The 21,599-nt window shown below is 34.4% G+C and overlaps 1 protein-coding gene and 1 pseudogene across 3 annotated transcripts in view; one reads left to right on the top strand and one right to left on the bottom strand.

Moving 5' to 3' along the window:
- Nucleotides 1-21,599, top strand: part of PDSS2 (decaprenyl diphosphate synthase subunit 2) — a 263,309-nt gene that overhangs the window by 75,863 nt on the left and 165,847 nt on the right. Inside the window, exon 2 of one of the 2 annotated variants that reach the window (XM_081296557.1) lies at nt 19,450-19,509. The exons of the other annotated variant lie outside the window; for it this stretch is intronic. Within the exon in view, the coding sequence (XP_081152683.1) occupies nt 19,450-19,509 (60 nt within the window). The remainder of the gene's footprint in view (nt 1-19,449; nt 19,510-21,599) is intronic. 2 annotated transcript variants of the gene reach the window in all.
- On the bottom strand, nt 6,241-6,714 carry LOC308650183 (succinate dehydrogenase [ubiquinone] cytochrome b small subunit, mitochondrial-like; annotated as a pseudogene). The gene is made up of 2 exons: nt 6,664-6,714; nt 6,241-6,545 (listed from the first exon to the last, which is right to left on the bottom strand). The product of its transcript is annotated as a succinate dehydrogenase [ubiquinone] cytochrome b small subunit, mitochondrial-like (transcript).

Here is a 21,599-nt window from a genome sequence, read left to right as displayed (position 1 = left end):
TGAGCTACATCCCCAGGTCTCACACTGCTCTTATCTAAAGTTATATGGTTTTCATGAAATGTATGCTCTTGATTGAATTACTCGGTTCCAAAATTATTGCCCTTGATGGTTTTGTCCAGCGTTATGGTCACTTTTGAGCGGGGGGTTGTCAACCAGCTCATTTCATCATAATAATAGTTGGAATCCTCTATACATATGGTTTAAGGCACCAGTGATTTGGGTTGTGTTACATGCGTGATGCTATGTTTTATATTATTATCATATGACCATATTTTTATAATTAAATTCTTGATTGATTAGTCTTTGGGGAGGATTTCCATTGTGTAGAAATATAGATGATTTGGTACTTAAGTGAAATAATAGTTTAGAGAAAAGACATTTATAAAGTCAAATAGAAAATGTCAACCCTAAAGGTTTTCTTGAAACACAAATTAAAAGTGAAATGGGGGCTGGGGTTGTGGCTCAGCAGGAGAACACTCGCCTAACATGTGCGAGGCCCTGGCTTCGATCCTCAACACCACATAAAAATAGATAAATAAAATAAAGGTATTGTGTCCAACTACAACTAAAAAATAAATATTTTTTAAATAAATATTTTAAAAAATGAAATGGACCAGAGAACATCAATTATTTCACTACTGTTTTTTTCTATAGCTTGGAGCAGCACATCGCCTGTTGCATTTAAAGAATTCTTTATTAAATTAGTAATAATTCAATAATAATTAGATTATTCCTTTACTAAATTACAGACCTTATTGAAATACCCACAATAAGTGCTTAGAACACAGGATACTAATTTGTTTTCTTTGCAATTTTTTTAAAGTTGTTGAAGAACCTTTATTTTATTTATATGCTGTGCTGAGAATTGAACCCAGTGCCTCACACATGCTAGGCAAGTGCTCTACCACTGAGCCACAACCCCAGCCCCTAATTTGTTTTTTACATATTTGAAATTTTTATTGTCATTTATATTGTTTATCTTCAATATTTAGAATTATTCAAGGAATGTAAAAAGATTTTGAGTTTATTAGTAACAGGTTTAATATCATTTGTCAGATTGGTATGTTTACTTTCTAAAAATGAGAACGTGGTTTAAAATGTGAAGCACCAGTTTGTTAAAATTTTAATTTTTCACAGTGAAAGTTTTCCAAATAGGATTTGGATATTTATCATACATCATGAATATTATAATATATGTAAAGTATAGCATTAAATGTAAAATAGTCTGGCACTGCAGTTTTCCCAACTAAAAATAAGTTGTCTTCAATATGAATCAGATATCTCTATACCTCTAACACTGGAAATTAAATTTTCACGTAGTGTAAAATTCTGTTCCTGTTAAAGGAAATACTGCCCAGGATGTAAATTTAGATATAGTAAGTTATGTCCAAATTTCTAATGTTGGAGATATCACTATACTAGTCAAAACAAAACAGTATTAACAGAACTTTTCAGACTGTAGGAATCCTTTTGTAAAAACAGACCAACCGTTCTCTTCTTTTATATAATGTTGAAGAAACAAAAGTTTGTTGAGTATGAAAACTTGAGACCAATTGGTAATTTTTTAAGTGAAGTTAGAATCAAAATTAGCCTGATCCTCTTGGTGGTTATGATTCTCAAATTCATCCACTGTTCTGTTTTGTTTCTTTTCAGTGCAGAGCCCATAGGTTCCTCTTGGAAGCATAGAGGGCACTGATGGAAGGCCTATCTCACAAATGATCCCTCTAGTGGGCCTGATTCTTTTTAAATTAGATCCTAAGCTAAGCCAACTCACGTTTAGTCACTGAGTCGCAAACATTTCCTGTCCATCTTTCTTTCTTGATATCTTCTTCTAGAGTACTTTCCACATGTACAGTGCCCCACATTTCAATGAGGCATTGCCAATAATGAATAGTTGTTCAGAGTTTTGTGCTTTCACAGGTGAAAAAGATGCCTAAGACAGAGAAAGCCAGTTTTTCCCCTTTATATATTATGTAGATCCAGTGTTCACTTGCCACCTTAGTTATTTGGCCCTTGAGCTAACATTTTAGCACTCTCCAGTATAATAAACCTTCAGTATTATTGAGACCTTTGGAAAGTATGAAATTTATAACAGGGTTTTTTTTTTTGCCCATAAAATTCATATACAGAGGATAAAAACAAAACTGTATTGTTTTAATACTTAGTCTTAGGCCTTTGAATAGGTTAAACATGAACTAATTAAAGGTCTTATTCCTAGACACCAGCTGGAATTGTAGTTCTGTGAAATTTGTGCATAAGAAAATGGCAAGTTATATTTTGAAAGATTTGGAGAAGTAGTACTAAGGGTTCTTTGGGGGAAGGAGGAGCAGTTTCTAATTTGACAAGTCTTAATATTAAAAAGATACTTATTTCTCATTAGGAATATGAACTCATTTTCCTCATTTCATATTTCTTTGGAATTTTTAGCAGTTAGTGACAAAAAACTATAAAATCAAAACCAGAGCTACATCATGACATTGAATATGTGATTTTATTTCTCTACTCATTTATTCTAATGTTCATAATCTTATATCTGAAGCTATTTAAAAGAACACTAAAACTCCCAATTTGCTTTGCCTCTGGACAATATTTAATATGTATCATTAATCTGAAAATCAACTTAAATTATAGTGGTCTGCCTTATCTAGTGATTTCTAACCAAGGTGATTATGCCTTTTTAGGGATATTGGCAATGTCTGTGGACATTTTTGGTTGTTAGAACTAGAGGATGCTACTGGTGTCTAGAGGTTAGGGATCTTATTAAATAGTCTACAGTATATAACCCCTCATAACAGATTGGTACCATTAAAAATACTACTGTAGTTTTAAGCATCACGATTCTTATCCCTTCATGTTTAAAACACTAGAAAAACTAGGCATAGTAGGAACATACCTCAACATTGTAAAAGCTATCTATGCTAATCCCAAGGCCAACATTATTCTAAATGGAGAAAAATTGAAAGCATTCCCTCTAAAAACTGGAAAAAGACAGGGATGTCCTCTTTCACCACTTTTATTCAACATAGTCCTTGAAACTCTAGCCAGATCGGTCAGACAGATGAAAGAAATTAAAGGGATACAAATAGGAAAAAGAAAAACTATCATTATTTTCTGATGACATGATTCTATATTTAGAAGATCCAAAAAAATTCCACCAGAAGACTTCTAGAACAAATAGATGAATTCAGCAAAATAGCAGGATATAAAATTAACACCCATAAATCAGATGCATTTCTATACATCACATAGAGCACTAATCTCCAGGATATGTAAAGAACTCAAAAAACTTAACACCAAAAAAACCAAATCACTCAATCAACAAATGGCAAGGAACTGAACAGACATTTCACAGAAGAAGAAATACAATCGATCAAAAAACATCTGAAAAAAATGTTCATCATCTCTAGCAATTAGAGAAATGCAAATCAAAACTGCCCTAAGATTTCATCTCACTTTAGTCAGATGGCAATTATCATGAATACAAGCAATTATAAGTGTTGACAAGAATGTAGAGGAAAAGGTACACTTATATATAGCTGGTGGGACTGCAATTTGGTGCAGCTATTATGGAAAACGGTAAGGAGAGTCCTCAGAAAACTTGGAATGAAACCACCAATTGACCCAGTTATCCCACTCCTTGGTTTATATCCAAAGGACTTGATAAAATCAGCATACTATAGTGACACAGCCACATCAATGTTTATAGCAACTCAATTCACAATAGCTAAACTATGGAACCAACCTGGATGCCCTTCAACAGATGAATGGATAAAGAAAATGTGGTACAAATACACAATAGAATATTGTTCAGCCTTAAAGAAGAATGAAATGATGACATTTGGTGGTAAATGGATGGAACTAGAGAATATCATGCTAAGTAAAGGAAGCCAATCCCCCAAAATAAAAAACCAAAATTTTTCTGTAATAAGCAGATGCTGATCCATATTTGGGGGTGGAAGGATAGGCAAGAATGAAGCAACTTTGGATTGTGCAGTGAGGAGTGAGGGCAGGGGCTGTGGGGATGGGAAGGATGGTAGAATGAGACAGACATTATTACCCTGTATACATGTATGATTACACTACTGGTGTGACTCTGCACCATGTACAGCCAGAGGAATGAGAAGTTGTGCTCAATTTGTATACAATGTGTCAAAATGCATTTTACTGTCGTATATAACTAATTAGAACAAATTTTAAAAATTAAAAAAAATAAAAATAATTACCCCTCTCCCCCAAAAGAGTTATGAATCTCAACAATTTCAATTTTTAAAAAAATATTTTTAAAATTGTAGATGGACACAATGCCTTTTTTTATTTATTTATTTTTATGTGGTGCTGAGGATCAAACCCAGTTCCTCACACATGCCAGACAAGTACTCTACCATTGAGCCACAACCCTAGCCCCATCAATTTCAATTTTTTTGATCATTTTTATTTCTACAGTGACTTTTCCTAGATACCTATAGAAATAAATCATGTTGTGCCATCTTTAATCTCTTTAGTGTGGCACAAAGAACATAATCATTTAATACTTCTGAATTAGGTAGGAAAAATATCATTGTCTGAATATCATGTAAGTAAATAAGCCAAATTAAAAATAGAACAACTAGACATGGGTAAATCCACATCTGAAATAGCATCAACAACAATTTACCCACTGAATTTTCACATTATTCTTGGATGATAGATACTATTATACTGACTTTTTAAAATATCTCCTCTTGGGGGCTGGCGATGTGGCTCAAGCGGTAGCGCGCTCGCCTAGCGTGTGTGCAGCCTGGGTTTGATCCTCAGCACCACATACAAACGAAGATGTTGTGTCCACCGAGAACTAAGAATAAATAAATGTTAAAATTCTCTCTCTCTCTGTCCCCCTCTCTCTCACTCTCTCTTTAAAAAAAATAAAATAAATAAAAAAATAAAAATAAAAAATAAAATATCTCCTCTTTAGCAATTCCCACCATGGGAAAATAATTTATTATTTATAGTTTTATATTTGCGGATAGATTATTTTAGGGACAAGTAAAACACATTTGAGGATTAAGTCTGTTTGGAATTTGAATATTCTGAAACATCTACAAGAAAGATCTTCCCTTACTGGAACTTCTCTAAATTCAGAAGCTCTCCAAGCTTCCCTTCCTAGGATTTAGAAATCTGTAATCTGAGATTTCAGTATCTCCTAATTTTAAAATTTCTCTATGATATGTAACCATTAGTATCTGATATCAACTGAACAGACAGGGAAGTTTCCAAAAATTAAATACTAATTTTCTGCAAAGTCTTTACTCATGAATTAACAGTCATTCCCTTTGTTTATTATTCCCAAGACAAATACAGAAGTATGATCATATATGGATACTAATTAAATTGAATTTTCTTTAAAAGATTGACAAATTAAAAGGCAAAAGCTGATATATGAAGTTTTTTTCATTTTTTTTTGGGGGGGGTGATACTGGGGATTGAACTCAGGGTCACTCAACCACTGAACCACATCCCCAGCCCTATTTTAAAAAATTATTTATTTACTCTAATTTGTTATACATGACAGCAAAATGCATTTCTCATAGTAGACACAGAGCACAATTTTTCATGTCACTGGTTGTACAGAAGGTAGAGTCAACCCATTTGTGTCTTCAAACATATATTTAGGGTAATGATGTCCATTTCATCCCACTGTCTTTCCTATCCCTTTGCCCCCTCCCTTCCCCTAACTCCCCTTTGCCCTGTTCTAAAGTTCCTCCATTCGTACCATGTCCTCCCCATCCCCATTATGGATCGGTATCTACATATCAGAGAAAACATTCTGCATTTGGTTTTTGGGGGATCCCAGTCCTATTTTGTATTTTATTTAGAGACAGGGTCTCACTGAGTTGTTCAGGGCCTCTCTTGCTGTTGCTGAGGCTGGCTTTGAACTTGTGATCCTCCTGTCTCAGCCTCCCCAACCACTGGGATCACAATCATACGTCACCGTGCCAGGATTGAAGTTTAAATATACTATGAATCTTATGAGCTAGGGAACAACCATTAACTCATCAGAATACAGAACTTGGTCTCATAATTTCTTGGATACACTTCCCCTCAAACCTTTTCCATAATGAAATTGCAAAATAACCATGTGATTAGAAGATTTTTCCACTGGTGGACTTACCTGTTACTTCTTTCTTACTGTGAAATGAATGGCATGACAGAGCAGAGGCAAGGATGCATATAATGAGTTCTTAAAGGATTGAGTCAAAAAGGTCAGAGTTTCCACAGCATGGTGACAGCTTTGCAGGTGCTCACATCAGGATAGCTGAAATAACAAAGACCAGCAAAGGTTAAAGCTGAAAGTACCAAAAGGCCTGCTTTGGCAGCTTTCTGCAATGCATCCCCATGAACATAGTAACATATTATCCAAGGCCCCAGTGACTAGGGAGAGTGAAGACTATAGCCAGGAAATAGTACATTGCAGAGCAATGATTGAAATGCCCCTGAAGTAGGCCCAAAAGCTGAACACAGACAACCCTTTTGCTAGTCCAATGGAGAGATGCAGCCTTGGAATCAGAATGGCAGCTTGGTAACAGGTGAATGTACTGTGTGTTCTACACCATCCTGGGATGGGTTGGTCCTGGAGAAATGGCAAGACAGGAGCATTCTGACCATTGGAGTTTGATGGAATAGAACTTGGCCTCCCTGAGCACCACAGAGGACACTCAGTCTCAAGAGAACTGCCATCTTGCTTTTGAGCCTATTGTACTGATTTTATAGTATAGTAGTATTTTGACAGTTTTTGTGATCAAAATATTGCTGTGTTTACCATAGCCAAATTACTTAGCTTCATGATACCTTGTTATTTTTTTTTAAATATTTGTATTTGTTCTTTTTAGTTATTTGTGACAGAATGTATTTTTTGACATATTATATATAAACATACATGGAGTATAACTTCCCATTCTTGTGGTTGTATATAACACGGAGTTACATTGGTCATGTATTCATATATGAACATTGGAAAGTTATGTCAGATTCATTCTACTGTCTTTCCTATTCTCATCTCCTCTCCCTTCCCTTCATACCTTGTTATTTTGTTTAAAAAAAAAATATGTGTGTGTGTATATCTATGTATTAGAGGCTGAGGATGTGGCTCAGTGGTACAATAATCGTCTAGCATATATGAGGTTCTGGGTTCAAACCCCAGCACTACCAAAAAAAAAAAAAAAAAAAAAAAAAGCCACAGGGCTAGATTGCCCCTGCTGCACTTCCGATTTTAACATTCAAAATAGCTTTTAGTAAGATGTAAAGATTCCTCAGATTGCTCATTTAGCTTCTTAGTCATTGTTCACAGATGAGACAGTAAAAAAATTAGAAGTTAACTACTGCCACTCAGGCTTTTCAAAATAAGTAGTATAATATGTGGTTAAATGAACCAGATTTAGGGCAGGAAGTTGATGTGCATCTGATACCCTCCCCTGCTTTTTTAAAAGATGGATACTTGTTTATATCATTGTTTAAATTTGAATAAGAATTTAGTTCTTAGTAAATAACGCTTGTTTAATTTTATCAAGACAGAAGACTGTTCATTTATTTTTGCATTCAAATGGAGTTTAATATGAAGGTCTTCATTTTGGGACTTAGGGAATGTTGTACATAAACTTCAGTGTCCTATGATCAGGACCATAGAAAAATACCTTTGTATTAAATTACACTCTGCAAAGCTAGGCATTGTTTTCACATGCTAATAGATGGACTTTAAATTTGTATTTATTTTTAATCTGTTGCCTAGTATTAAAATAAATTTGGATACCAGCAGCTCATAATAGTTAATAGCCTATATAAATGAGTCCCAAGACACCTGTTCCTTTATTGTTAATGAATCCCAATTATATGTGCAGGAAGAGAAGAGTTCCTGTTGATTCTTTGTCCTAGCACATCTCCCTGTCTCCTGTGTGCATATTTAAATGACATTAAGAAATGTTGTTTCCTCTTGTTTTCTGTCATCTCTAGAATTCTGCCAGACACACTTAGTCTCTTTAATAGGTTGTTTGTTCCTAAATGCATTAGGGTGGTATTTTTCCTGTTTTGTGTGTTTTGATTTTTTTTTTTTTTTTTTAGAATTCAACCTCAATCATGTTTTATTATGGGATTTGATGTAAAATTATCGTGAGTTAATAGCACCAGATACACAAATAGCCAAATAAAGTTTCTCAAGGAAAGAATAAATGACTTATGGAAATTCTAGTAGTCTGTGGAAATGTAAGAAAACAAACAAATGTAGAAATCAATTCCAAGGTCATTGTATGGTCATGGTTTATCCTCTGAGATTACTTAATTGTACCTCTTTGTATTTTCCATCACTGACAATTTGGAGAGTTTGTAATTATTTTTTTTCCTATTTACTATTTCATATCAAGCAAATAAGTCAGTGGTCTTTTCGTAAGTAAATCGAAAGGACAAAGCCATATAGTTAAAGAACTATTATCACAATCTACCAGATAGTAGTTATTTTTCTATATGTAGAATTTTGTTATAGCTTGAAATAATGTTTGTGATCTATGTCATTGATGTCTATTCATTTTAGGGGACAGCATATTAATAGGTTTTTAAAACATGTTTAGAAGGAGTGCTATGGAAGAATGTAGGTGTCCTTTTTATCTTTGGAGTATTCCCTTCTCCCAAACCTGAATTTTCATTTCATTACTGTTGATGATAGTTTAAAGGTTATTCTTTTAATAGGTTGTTTGTTCCTAAATGCATTAGGATGGTATGATATCTGTGATTATGATATCATAGTATGATATAAGACTATGATATCTGTGAAATAATAAGTGAGAATTATACTGCTGATCATTTCAGTCAGTTCTTCAGAATCTTTTAAGTGTCTGGAAACCCCAGCAGCATTTATTTTGTTTAGTGTGCAGAATATATCATAACCAGCTGACATACTATGAGTGCATCCTGAAAGGAATGAAAATAAATTACTATTCACAAATCTTCTTGGCGGTGACAATATTGCTAACAGGAACATTACCATTTGGAATAGTTCAGGGGGAAAGTTCTTTCACATCTCTGTTGAACCCTTTTATAATTTTTTTATCATACCGAATAATTCAGCATAACAATATATGTTTCTTCAGTCTTATGCCTCTCTCTAATGAAACACTGAATGCTGTGTCCTGTAGAGTTGGAGCAGTGATTTGCAATCCCTTGCTCATTAGGGGTAGAGAGAAACAAGGGCCACAGTCTCGGGTATTTTGTTTTTTGTTTTGTTTTGTTTTTAAACCATGGCAGCATCTTAGAATTATCTGAGGAACCTTTCCTCTGCCTGTGCTGGGGATTGAACCCAGGGCCTCGTGCATTCTAGGCAGGGACCTATCACTGAGCTACATCCCCAGCTCCTGAAGGGTATTTTTAAAATACAGGTGCTTGGGCCCTACCACCAGAGATTCTGGCTAAACTGGCATAAGTTGGGAATGTATTGTTACATTTACTGCTCTTTGAGTGGTTCTGTTTTGCTGAGAACCACTCTTAGATGGGCACCTCTTAGAAGAAGTTAAGCTAAACAAGAGCAATTAGTTTCTAAATAGTGTTCCATACTGAGAGTTCCACAGAAGGAGGCAAACTGAAGACCCTGTGAAAAGGGCTTCTAGTTTGCAGCCACTGAGGCAGTGATCACTCACTGGAGGTAGGCATGTTTGTTGGGTGGATGAGCTCGAGGATGGGAGATGGTGTAGCCCCACATGAAAAAGGAGATGCTTTCCTAGGCTTTAATAATTTCTAAATTTACATTATGGCATAGTAGTTTATCTAGGATAATTTAGAAAACATTTTCCCTTTTCCGAGTCAGATGTAAACCTAGAACAGTATCTAAATGAAATCTTTTAATTGAAAAAAATTTTTTTTAGTTGAGCCATAATATATGTCCCATCATCTAAATTTACTTTTATAAATATACGTACTTCTTTTCTGAATTGTCAACATGGATTGTCCTGAACCGTGAAATACCTCACTTCTAATGAACTTAATTTTGTGTAAGAAGTATAGGAAGAATGTATAAGTGGTACAAATCAGCAAATTTAAAGATAGATACCTGAGTAGAACTTTAAAGGAGGGAGAATTTCAAAGTACAATTTACCAGGGGCTGGGGGTGTGACTCAGTGGTAGAGTGCCCATCTAGCATGTGCGGGGTGCTGGGCTTGATCCTCAGCACCACATAAAAATAAACAAAGGCATTGTGTCCAACTACAACTTTAAAAAAAAACCAAAATATTAAAAGTACTATTTATCAAATATTGTAATTGTATTAAAAATGGCTATTTATATAATTAAAAATAATCAATATTGTACTGAATTTTTCAGAGGTAAGCATTCTTCAATCTTGCTTGGAAAATACATCAAGGTCTCTCAACTGAGCTTAATAAGGTTTCCTGGTGCCCTGGTGGAGCCTTAGATTCATGGCTAGTTCCTTGGAACTGATTTCCTTATTGATACAGGGTCATTGCTTATAATGGGTTGATAATACATGCAGAAATTGCCCGTTCAAACTTTTACTACAAGATTAATCACATTTGTAGTTTTTTGGATGCTTTGGTTTTCTAATAAGTAGTACCTAGCAACTTACCACAGTGGAATTCAGAACACCTGTATTTTTAAAAGCCGCTACTATATACATGGAATGGAATCTGATTTTTAAACAGTTTACAGTTTGCTTTACAATCTATCATTTATTGTAAGGAGACTCTTCATGTTTCTTAATTTCTCATTTTCTGTAAGAAAAAATGGCAAAAGAATATAATTTTGGACACGATTCCAATTTTATTATCTCAGTCCATTATTTGTTCCTCATCAGATTCATATTTGTGGTTGTATGCCCTGCATGGCAAGTGCCGAGAAAACATTTGTACAACCATACAACATTGTGCCAAGGAAGACTGTTGACTCTGTGGAATATAGTGACTTCACTGTTCAAGATCTTCATGTGTTTATTAAAAGAGAGGAATAAAAACACCAGATACTAGTTAATTATATTCATTTGAATTACTACATCTTGTGATTAGTATATTACATTTTATTAAATAGTTTAAGTATATTCAATACAGTATTACAGCAGTTTTATTGATATACTGGCAAAGAAACAAACATGACCACTCTTTACCATCTGTTTATAATGCTATATAAAGAAGACCATGTTGGTTGCCATGGAAACTACATTTCTAAAACCACTTAGTGTTTGCTTAAATTCTCCAGTCTTTTAAAGTCATAAGCTTTTTCTGAGAAAAAGAATAGAAAAAATACATTTTAAAATGTGCAGTGATTTTTTTTCTAAAGTCTTTTTTCAGTAAAATTCATTTATGTCAAAGCTGATATTTTGCATCAGGATTTCATGAATTACATTGAAGGGCTCTTAATTTGAGAATCTTTGGTATTTTCAGAAACTGGGGAGAAAATGTTAATGCTATCCTATTGAGTGGTGCCAATAATCTTTTTATAGGCAAATACTTTGCTTTTTCAGAAAAAACTTTTTGTTGGTATAATAATCAAAAGGAGTCTGAAGAGTAACAAATGTAATCATACGGTATTTGAGGAGGAAAGGCGGCTATAATGTAATTACAGTGGCTAACCATGTTTTGTTATTTCTGTCATATTAGCTAATATGAGAAAAATTATAGCAGGGGAGTACTTAGCTTTAAACAGAATGGTTCAGACTTTTAAAAGTGTGGCTATTAAATATACCTTGTTATAAACACTAAAATCAATTGATATTCCTGGGAATCAATCACTATTCTAGGGAAGAAAGAAGTAAAATACATGCTTTTCTGTTGTTCTTACTAATCTACATATAATTAATTTTTCCTAATCCAGAATGATTGTGTACAATTTTGTTTATACAAAGATGATGTCTATGTAGACTAAAATAGCCTTTTGTCATTTCCTTAAAAAAATTCTGTATTGTTCAATGTCTTCAAAATTATTCATGTTTTTGCACTGGTGGCAGATAAAAGAGGATTGCATCTATTCTAGCATTTAGTAAAGTAAAAAATCATTGACTGTATATATAACAATAGTAATTCTGATAATAGTAATAACTAGTGCATGTTGAACACACAGCAATATTTTATATGCTATATGTTTATCTTTAGGCATCATAATAATCCTACAGGGTAAGTCTTATAAGTACACACATTTTCTAAATCAGGATTTCTCAACCCTAGCACTTTGTGATAGGGGACTACTAGGTATGTCGTAGGATAATCAGAACCAGCAACCCTGGCCCCTATCCTCTAGACATCAGTACTAACCCCTCAAGTTGTGATAGTCAAATATCTCTAGACATTACCAAAGTCCCCTGGCACAAGTGTGTGTGGGGGGTAATCACCCCAAGTTGAAAACCACTGCTCTCTGTCAACCAGCCAGATTAATTTTTTTTCTGTCAGACCTAGTTTGTACACAACCATTTGGTGTTAACATCTGTTGCCCCTACCACCATCATTTCTAATAGTTTCCAATTTTGTTCAGTTATTGGTGAACATAATAAGCAAAATCCATGTATTCTGATAGCCCTCTTACATCCAGGATTTTGAAAACTGTTTTGCAGCATAATAAAACAAATGAGATGGTAATTACCATAAGTTGTACTAAAATTACGTATCCAAAAAAGAGAAATTTTAGTAGAATTTTAGAATCCTCTACTGAGTTCAGTATATTAAAAAAGGGAGTAAATCCATGTTATTTGCATGTATTCTTCTATAAATGCCAAACTGAGGTTATTCTTTTTTTTTTTTTTTACTACTTACCTAGGTAAGAATACTTAGTACAGTTTGTGTGAATCTTTTCTGCAGTACTGGAAAATTAGAAGATGGTCAATCCTTACAAAGTTAAAAAATTTTAGATAAACTCATAACAACTTAATAATAAGGCTTATTTTCTGATCTTTTTGAAAAAGAAGTGTTTGCTGCATTTTATTATGAAAGTTTGCTTTTAATACAAAATATGTTTTTAGCAACATTTTAAATTGTGATATTGTATAATGGAACTCAATAGGTCTCTGAATTGGTGAAGTTCACCAAATTTCTGATTCATGAAATTTCTTTCTCAAAAGTCTTAACCTATCAGTCCACTTCCCTAAAGTCTCATAAAATAAATTATTTTTCTCTGACAGGTTATTTTAGAAATATATGGCAATACATGGCTCCAATTATGCTGTTTGGTAGGAAATTATTAGATCTCACTATTGTTAATTAAAGGAACATTTTGGAAAAATGCAGAGAATAATTGCTTTTTTTTAGATGTATGAGAATGTTAGACTCTTCAGATAAGTAATTGTGCAAAATGATCACACTGAAATTTTAACTACTATAATTTTTATGTAGACAATAGTTAGCACAGTGAAAATATCATATTTTAAAATCAGATTGAATGGGAACCAGAGTATGCAGTGAGGACTATGTTTATTTCTTATATTATACAGCACTTTTCAGCTCTTGAATAATATGCAACAGTTAGAAGCATTCACTAGGCACTGATTTAAATGTAAAATATTTGAAGGTGATTTTACCTTACTCAAATGGTCAGATTGAAATTGTGCTGTTATGGAACAAACTGAAATTGAAATGGGAAGAATACAACATCATTTTTGTGATCATCCTGCCAAAGATATATAGCCTGAATCCAATCCCAAATAAATGTCAGACAAACCCTCAATGAGAAAACTACTACAAGATAGGTGGCTTGTAATCTTCAGAATTGTCCAGGCCACAAAACTAAAAGGATGACTAAGAAACTGTTCTTGATTAAATGGTCCCAGAGAGTCATGGCAACAAAATGCAGTGTATAATTCTGAACGGATCCTTCTTACCGTAAAAGATACTATTGGGATTGGTGAAACATATCAAGAGGTCTGTGATTTAAACAGTAGTGGTATTCCAGTTAGTTTCCTAATTTTTGATGGTTGTATTATGGTTATTAAGAGAATGTTCTTTTTTATAGGATTTATACACTGTAGTATTCCAGGGTGATGAGCTACCAATCAGCAACTGCTTTTTAAATGCTTTGAGAAAAGTTCTTTGTTATGTACTTGCAATTTTTCTGTTAGTTTGAGATTACTTTTTATAAGGGAGACTGGGGAAAAAACTGTAGGCTGTTGTTTACTAATGCTGGGGTTAGAATCATGTTGTTACCACTTACTTATTGCCTTTTTGGGTCTTAGTTTCCCCACCTGTAAATTAAGATAAAAATACCTGTAAGATAAAAGTACCTTGTAAGCTTGTGTAGGGTTTAAGTAAATTAAAAAACAAATCTTTTAAAGTTCTTAGTAGTGCCTGCAATGAGTATCAGGTATTATGTTATTTGGGTTTATCACTTTTACATTTCTAGAACACAGTGGTCATGATTGAGTTCCTAATGTATCAATGAGCAGTATTTAGGATCTTGGACTATTTACTAGTTATTTGTTGGGATAAAATGACCTTTGGATTGGTAGAAATGTTTCAGTATAGAAATCTGATCTGTTCCAAAAGTAAGTAAAGCTGGAGGATATAAAGGAAGGATTCTTGTGTGGGAGTGCCTAATAATAATGATCACAAAGTTGCAAGTTTGTCCTGAGTTAATTTGAGCTGATCTCATAGACCTACAAATCTTACTAACCTCCTACATTGATAAACTCTGTTTTTCACCTACATAATTATGAGTTACTATCTTCATGGTTTTCAGAGAAAGGCTGAAATACTAATTGCTTTTGTACTAATTGTTTACAAAAAAAAAAAAAGTAACGCTCTGCTGTCTTATTTATTGTTGTCTTAGCATAATCTCTGCCCTACGTATGCCTTGTCCAGTTACCTGCCATCTGCCACTGTGGACCTCTGGACTGCTCTGATGCTGAATACCCTTAACTGTCCACACCCCACTTGATAGAGAACAAGGACTTTTTGTTACTTCCCCTAACTTCGACCTCTTTTAGCAGGAAGCAGTTTGGAGATGTCATCACCCATTTTTTTCATAGCAATGGAATGCAGAAATTGACAGTTGGGAAGTGCAACAGTGGTCCACTTTATGCTTTAAATATAGCCCTTTCTGCTCTGCCACTGCAACTTATTTTTTAAATGGACATGTTTCTTTCTCTTTCTCTCTCCCTGCTCCTCTCTAATTTCCCTTCCCCCAATCTCAGGGAAAACAGGATTACCTTTTTTCCCCATTTTAGGCAGATTTATCTGTCCCTGAGTACACACACAGCATAGGAATGCAGTAATCCCGACTTTGGGGATGGTACCAGAACATCTCAGAAATTACTATATCTCAAATTAACAAGTGGATGACAATTCCAACAGAGAACACATGGAATGTCGCCTTCGATCACCTTTTTAAAAACCTCCTGTTCCTTCTGATGGGCAGAATCACAGCCTCTGGGAAGGAGTCCCCTGTGTTTCTCCTTTCCTAGCAAGGCAATAAAACTTTTTTTCCTTTTTCTCAAAAACAAAAAAGAAAGAAATATGATCTGTTGTGCTACAGGTCAACACAGTGAAATAAATGTAAAGAAAGAAATAAGGAAATGTAAATAGTGGATTTTTAAAAAATTGGGTGGGTATAGAGCTTAAAAATTATCCATAATACCTGTTTTATTTTTGCTTGATATTCCAGTGATTGTTAAAGACTATACCTATAAACAAAACCTAGCTTGATTGTTTCACTACTAAATTCTGTTTCCCTTTACACTCTGGAGTCATATCCATGCCTTAGCATTACTTGTCTCTGGGAACCAAAGAACTTTAACAAATAACTAGTAATTAAGGTAGCAGCTTTGTACACAGATCATTCTGATTTTGAATTCTTTCTCTCCCACTTTTTTTTTTCCTAATTAAAAAAAAATTCTTTAAAAAAAATTTTTTTTGAGACAAGATCTCCCTAATGTCAAACTCCTGGATTCAAGCCATCCTCCTGCCTCAGCCTTCCCAGCAGCTGGGATTACAGGCATGCACTCCCACTGCCTGGCTTCCCACTTACTTTTGACCTTTGACAAGAAACTAATGTCTCTGAGCATTAACTCTCACCTATAAACTGGAGGTGATATAGTGTGTGTGTGGTGTGTATGTGAACTATGTAGTTCATGGTACTCACTGTAAAAATATTAGCTTATTTCCTACATTCCTCCACCCCATTGCATAATTACCTTACATCAAAAAATCAGTCAAAAGGATATGCAGGTAGATGTTCTCAAGTTCCATTGCCTTGTTTGTGGAGTGGGGTAGATTATGTGAGTTACCTTCTATTACTTTTTTCTCATTTCTAGTGAAATAAAGGGTATCATTTTCAGCTCATACCCAGCAACTTTTCAGGAAGGATAACTCAGAAACAGCATCCTAATGAGGCAAAGCTTGATGATAACAACAGTATTTTCATTTTCTAGATATTGTAGCTATAATGCTGTCCTTTACTCTTTTTTTGCCTTTTAAAGACTATTTTAATATTAATTAGGACAAAATCTAGCTATTAGGATGGGAACAAAAAGTCAAACCTCATAAGTAATTAGGTTTCAAATACAGATTTTTTGTGCCTCATTTTAATATATTTCTGGGAATAAAAACTGTTTAAATTATTTCTGTTAACTGAGTTGCCCTTCACTCAACTATTTCTGTAAAGAAATTCACATCCTGCCCAATTTTAAGAAAAGGACCCAAGATACTCAGAAAAGAACAAAGAAATTATGATCTTCTTCCCTAAAGTTGTGAATTTGTAGGTCATATTAGAGGATCAGCTGTCACAGACCACCAGAAGGGCACAGCGCCATGGGTAACAAGCTGGGCCTGTGCAGATCCTCGTTCAGTGTAACATTCCTTGGCTGTGGGCTAGACCCTGGCTACTCTCACAGTCTGTGAGGTTTTGTTTTTATTTTTTTAGTTTTGGTTTTTAACCTGGACAGCACTTTCACTGTACTGCAGACTTTTCTCAGCATCTGTGTGAATGGGGGCTATTCAAGACTTCCCGTGGCCTTGTGTTTAATGAGCCTTGGTGCCCTGGCTCTGTGCTGCCTGAGACACTTGTTGAACATGCCTGAAGACCCCTCTGCTGGTCTTGCTCTCAATACACCAGGCCTGGAATCAAAAGACATTTCAAGAAGGTGTTCAAGAGAAAGAAACTTAATTTTTTTTCATGCATCTTGCCCATAAGGCACTTTTGGAGCATGGGGTACCAGAGATTGAACTCAGGGACACTCTACCACTGAGCCACATCCTCAGCCCTATTTTGTGTCTTACTTAGAGACAGGGTCTGACTGAGTTGCTTAGCACCTTGCTGTTGCTGAGTCTGGCTTTAAACTTGAGATCCTCCTGCCTCAGCATCCTGAGCCTAAGGCACTTTTTAAAGCCCTAATTTTTAGTCATATTTCCTGTTTATTCTCTGAATTTTAATTCTGCTGTATTCTTTATCTCCACTTTGGGGTAATATGAACTCCAGTGATAGACATCTAAATTGAACCCCATGCTATACAGCTTTATACTTTCAGGCAGAATATATTATTAATCCATTAAACAAGAATGTATTGAATATCTTTGTATGCCAGGCACCATTTTAAGCACTGGAAATTCAACTATAGTCAAGTAGACATGCAGTAACATATTCTAGTCAAGACAAATCATCAAAATAAATTATTCTATAAATATGTAGTATATCTGATGACAGTAACTGATAGGGAGAAAAAAAAAAAAGTATCCCTGTGATCCTCAGTATCCTTACCAGAAAACTGGATGACAGTTACCTCAAACAGTATTGTTCAGTCAGATGAGAGGGCACACATAAAAACTGGGGACACTGTGGTGAATTAGAAATTCTACCTCAGGGAGCTTCCCAGACTCTCTTTAACTTGCCAGAATAGAGCAAATGTTTTTTGAGACTTACATTGCTAAGATAACCTGTATGTAATTTATTCCTAGTATATCCTCATTAAATAGGTGCCATCCTGTTCATTAAGTGCCATGTAAATGAAATTTTAAAAAATTGGATCATGTTTTTCTGTTGACACACATAATTTGAAAGATGCTCCTATCATAGTAATCCTTCCCTTTCATTGCCTCTGTTGGTAGCTATTTTAGACATCTATAAGGTCTTAATGTTAATTGGGTGGCAACATTTGTGATTATGAGAGCTAATGGGTTTGAACTTAGGCAGCCAATCATGGGATCTTTTCTCTGTTGGAAACTCTTTACATGGAAAAAGAACATAAGTTATCTGTTCTGTCACTCCTGTTCCTTGTAGTTCCCTTTGTCTTGGCCTCCTGTATCTTGAATTATGTTGACTTTGAAAAATAAATGAGATTTTCTTAAAAATTTTGCACTTCCGAACCACCATGTTGCAGTAATATGGTTTTATGTCTTATTTTTTTCAGTAATGTTTTAAACACACTTTTCCTGCTAAAATCTGTTGTATTTGCTTTGCTGTTCCCCCCTCCCGCTAACATGCCCTTGAGGTATTATCTGTTTCTCTGTAAAGTATAACATCATTTTTCCCCCCAACTTGCTGAGTTTTGCTGGCTTCCATCTGCTATTGTGTCTTTTGCATTTGGCTTTAGTCTCTTAGTAATGTGTTATGTAAATGAAAATCGAATGACCTTCTACATTTTTGTCTTTTTCAATTTGTTCAAGTACAAATATTCTAGATTTTGTACAATTGAATCCCTTCATTAGCTAAGAGGACCAATACTTCAAGAGCTAAATACTCATTACTTACTTTGAAGCATTCTTTTTATAAAAACATAACTACTTACAAGAGTGAGTAAAACCATAGAAAATGATACAAAATTAGTCTGAGAGCTGTTTTGTTGCTTTTGAGTGACAGAGTCTATTGAAACTGAGACTGTGCATTCAGAAAAGCACTCAGTGCTTAGGAAACACTCATTCACATCAGGTTGATTTATTCTTTGCACAAACGGGCTGTGGTAGTGGGAAGTGTAATTCACAGCACATTAGCTCTTAAGTCAGTGTCACTGCTTGAGTGGTAGTGTGAGGCTTGCATGTCTGCGCAGTGTAATGATACCTGTATTCCAACACTCAATTTTTCTACCCCTTTGCCTCAATCCTAAATTGATTTTTTAAAAAGTGTGAACAAAAGGGGTCTGTGCATAAAAATCACTATTTGTGATCATTTAAAGAGTTTTCAGTATAATAAATATATTATTTTTTTTAAATGGCCTCATTTCTTTCCATTAATACTTTAAAAAAATCTTCAGTTATCATTTCAGTGGGGAAAATCTTTGCCGTTGTTATTTTCTGGTGGTACGTTCAATTCCAAGGTGGCTGGGCACATCTAACTGCAAATGTGATCAATTAGTATTAGTATATCATTTTAAATTTTTTTTTTATTTCAATCATATTTTAGTAAACTACTAGTGATTAGTAACCATTCTGAAAAGCTCCTGTCTTGATTTCCCTGTCTCAACACACCTTATACCCTACCCCCATTCTATTTTCTCTTTTTTCCTTTTTCCAGGCACCTGTCGTCTTCTGCCACATGCCTATCAAACCTAATTGCAGCTTCAGGAGGACTTTGGTGAGGCAATTCCTTGGTCATGCTGTCCCTCAGGAATTTAATTCGAATGGGATGTGCATGTGGCCCTGGAGCCATGTCAATGACTGCTACAGCTCCCAGATTCTAAAGGCTGGTCACCTCAGGCCTTAAAAGTTGTTTCAAGTCTAGGACAATTTAGTCTCAGGATAGATATGGCAGTAATAATGCAATTTGGGTCATTTTGTCAATGGAAATTAACCTTCAGTGTTCCTGCTAATTTTATATAAAAATCTATGACATACAGACTATTTTTAGTCTCTCTCAAACTATAGTGCTTTAAAACAATTTTCATAAGCGTTTACTTTTTTCTTTTACAACTAATATTACCGTCATCAAATTGCTAAATGTGTGTGTGTTTTAAACATAACTTCTTTAACACTATTTTTAAAAATTTTTATCATTCTTAATTTTTTTTTTAAAGTTGGAGATGGACAGGATGCCTTTATTTGTTTATTTTTATGTGGTGCTAAGGTTCAAACCCAGTGCCTCACACATGCTAGGCAAGTGCTCTGCTACTGAGCCCACTTCTTTAATAGCATTTAAACTTTGGCCCTCTGACTAAATCTTAGAAAAATTAAAAGTGAAGTATGGGAACCAAAAACACACCCAACCTAGTGCTCTGGAGTTCATTAAATATGGGTTAATTTTTTTTCTTACAATGAGAAACACACCTTATCTACCTTTAAAAATTTTTGTTTTTAAAAATACAAAGCTTTTTCTCCAGAGTGAAAAAGAGATCAGTGAGTTGTATGTAGTTTGGAAAACAAATCACCCAGAAACTAAAAACCCACTAACACTCAGTACCACTTGATAATATTTTACTTTTTCCTATTGTGTTTCTTTTCATTTTTAAAGAACACATTTCAAACACATAGAAAAATGCATGAACTTTCTGTGTATTGAACATCTAAGAATAATACCCAGATGTAAAATGTTAACTTTCACCATATTTACTTCTAGTTTTTGACCTTGGGTTTCTTTGTTTATGCATGTGCGTGTATATTTTCAAACATAATCAAGATATTATTATGTATCTAGATTTATATTTTTTCTTTAACATTTTAAATGTTTGGCATATCCTGATTTTTATTTTATTTTGTTTTATTTTTGTGGTGCTGGAGATGGAACCCAGTTCTTCTTGCATGCTAGGTAGTCATTCTATCGCTGATCAATAAATTTGCAGTATTGCTTTGTTGTAACACAAAATTTGTGTTTTTATGGCAGCACAATTCACAATAGCCAAATTATGGAACCCCAACCCAGATACCCATCAATAGATGAATGGACCAAGAAAATGTGGATATATACACAATAGAGTTTTACTCAGCCATAAAGAAGAATGAAACTGGCATTTACTGGTGAATGGATGGAAGTGGAGAACATCATGCTAAGTGAAATAAGCCAGACTCAGAAAATCAAGGATTGAATGTTTTCTTTCTTATGAGGAAGCTAGAACAAAATGAGAAGAGGGGAGGGGATATGATATCATAAAGATGTAGGGAAGACCAGTGGAGTAGAAGAAGGGGATTGAGAGGGGGAGAGGAGGGATGGGAAGGGGGGAATGTGTAATGAATTTAACAAAAACATATTATGTCTACGTATAAATGTACGTACAGTATATACAATGTGAATTCCATCCTTATGTATACCTATAAAGCACCAAATAAAAATAAATAAATGGTGTGGGGATATATATAGCTCAGTTGGTAGAGTGCTTGCCTTGAATGCACAAGGCCCTGGGTTCAATCCCCGGCACCACAAAAATAAATAAATAAATAAACAGGTGAAAGGAAGATTAGTAGAGTAGAAAAACAGGGGAAGGCCTAGGGGCTCCAGGGACTGAAATGGAGTAAATCAGATTCTACGCATATATGATTTTGTCAAAATGAACCCAACTATTATATGCTGCTGTTCATATCACTACAATGCACTAGTAAAAAAAAAAAAAAAAAAAAAAATTGTGCCATTGTATGGACAGGTTTGTTTTTAAAAGGTGATAATTTAATTTAATTTTATATTATTTTCTAGCTCTTTTAATATATCATATTCTATGATTTAAATCACTGTTTTTC

Source organism: Spermophilus citellus, assembly GCF_964194105.1.
Source record: "Spermophilus citellus genome assembly, chromosome: 5".
In the NCBI taxonomy this organism is placed as follows: domain Eukaryota; kingdom Metazoa; phylum Chordata; class Mammalia; order Rodentia; family Sciuridae; genus Spermophilus; species Spermophilus citellus.
The sequence above is the reverse complement of the archived record's forward strand: the minus strand, read 5'-3'. Positions and strand labels throughout refer to the sequence as shown.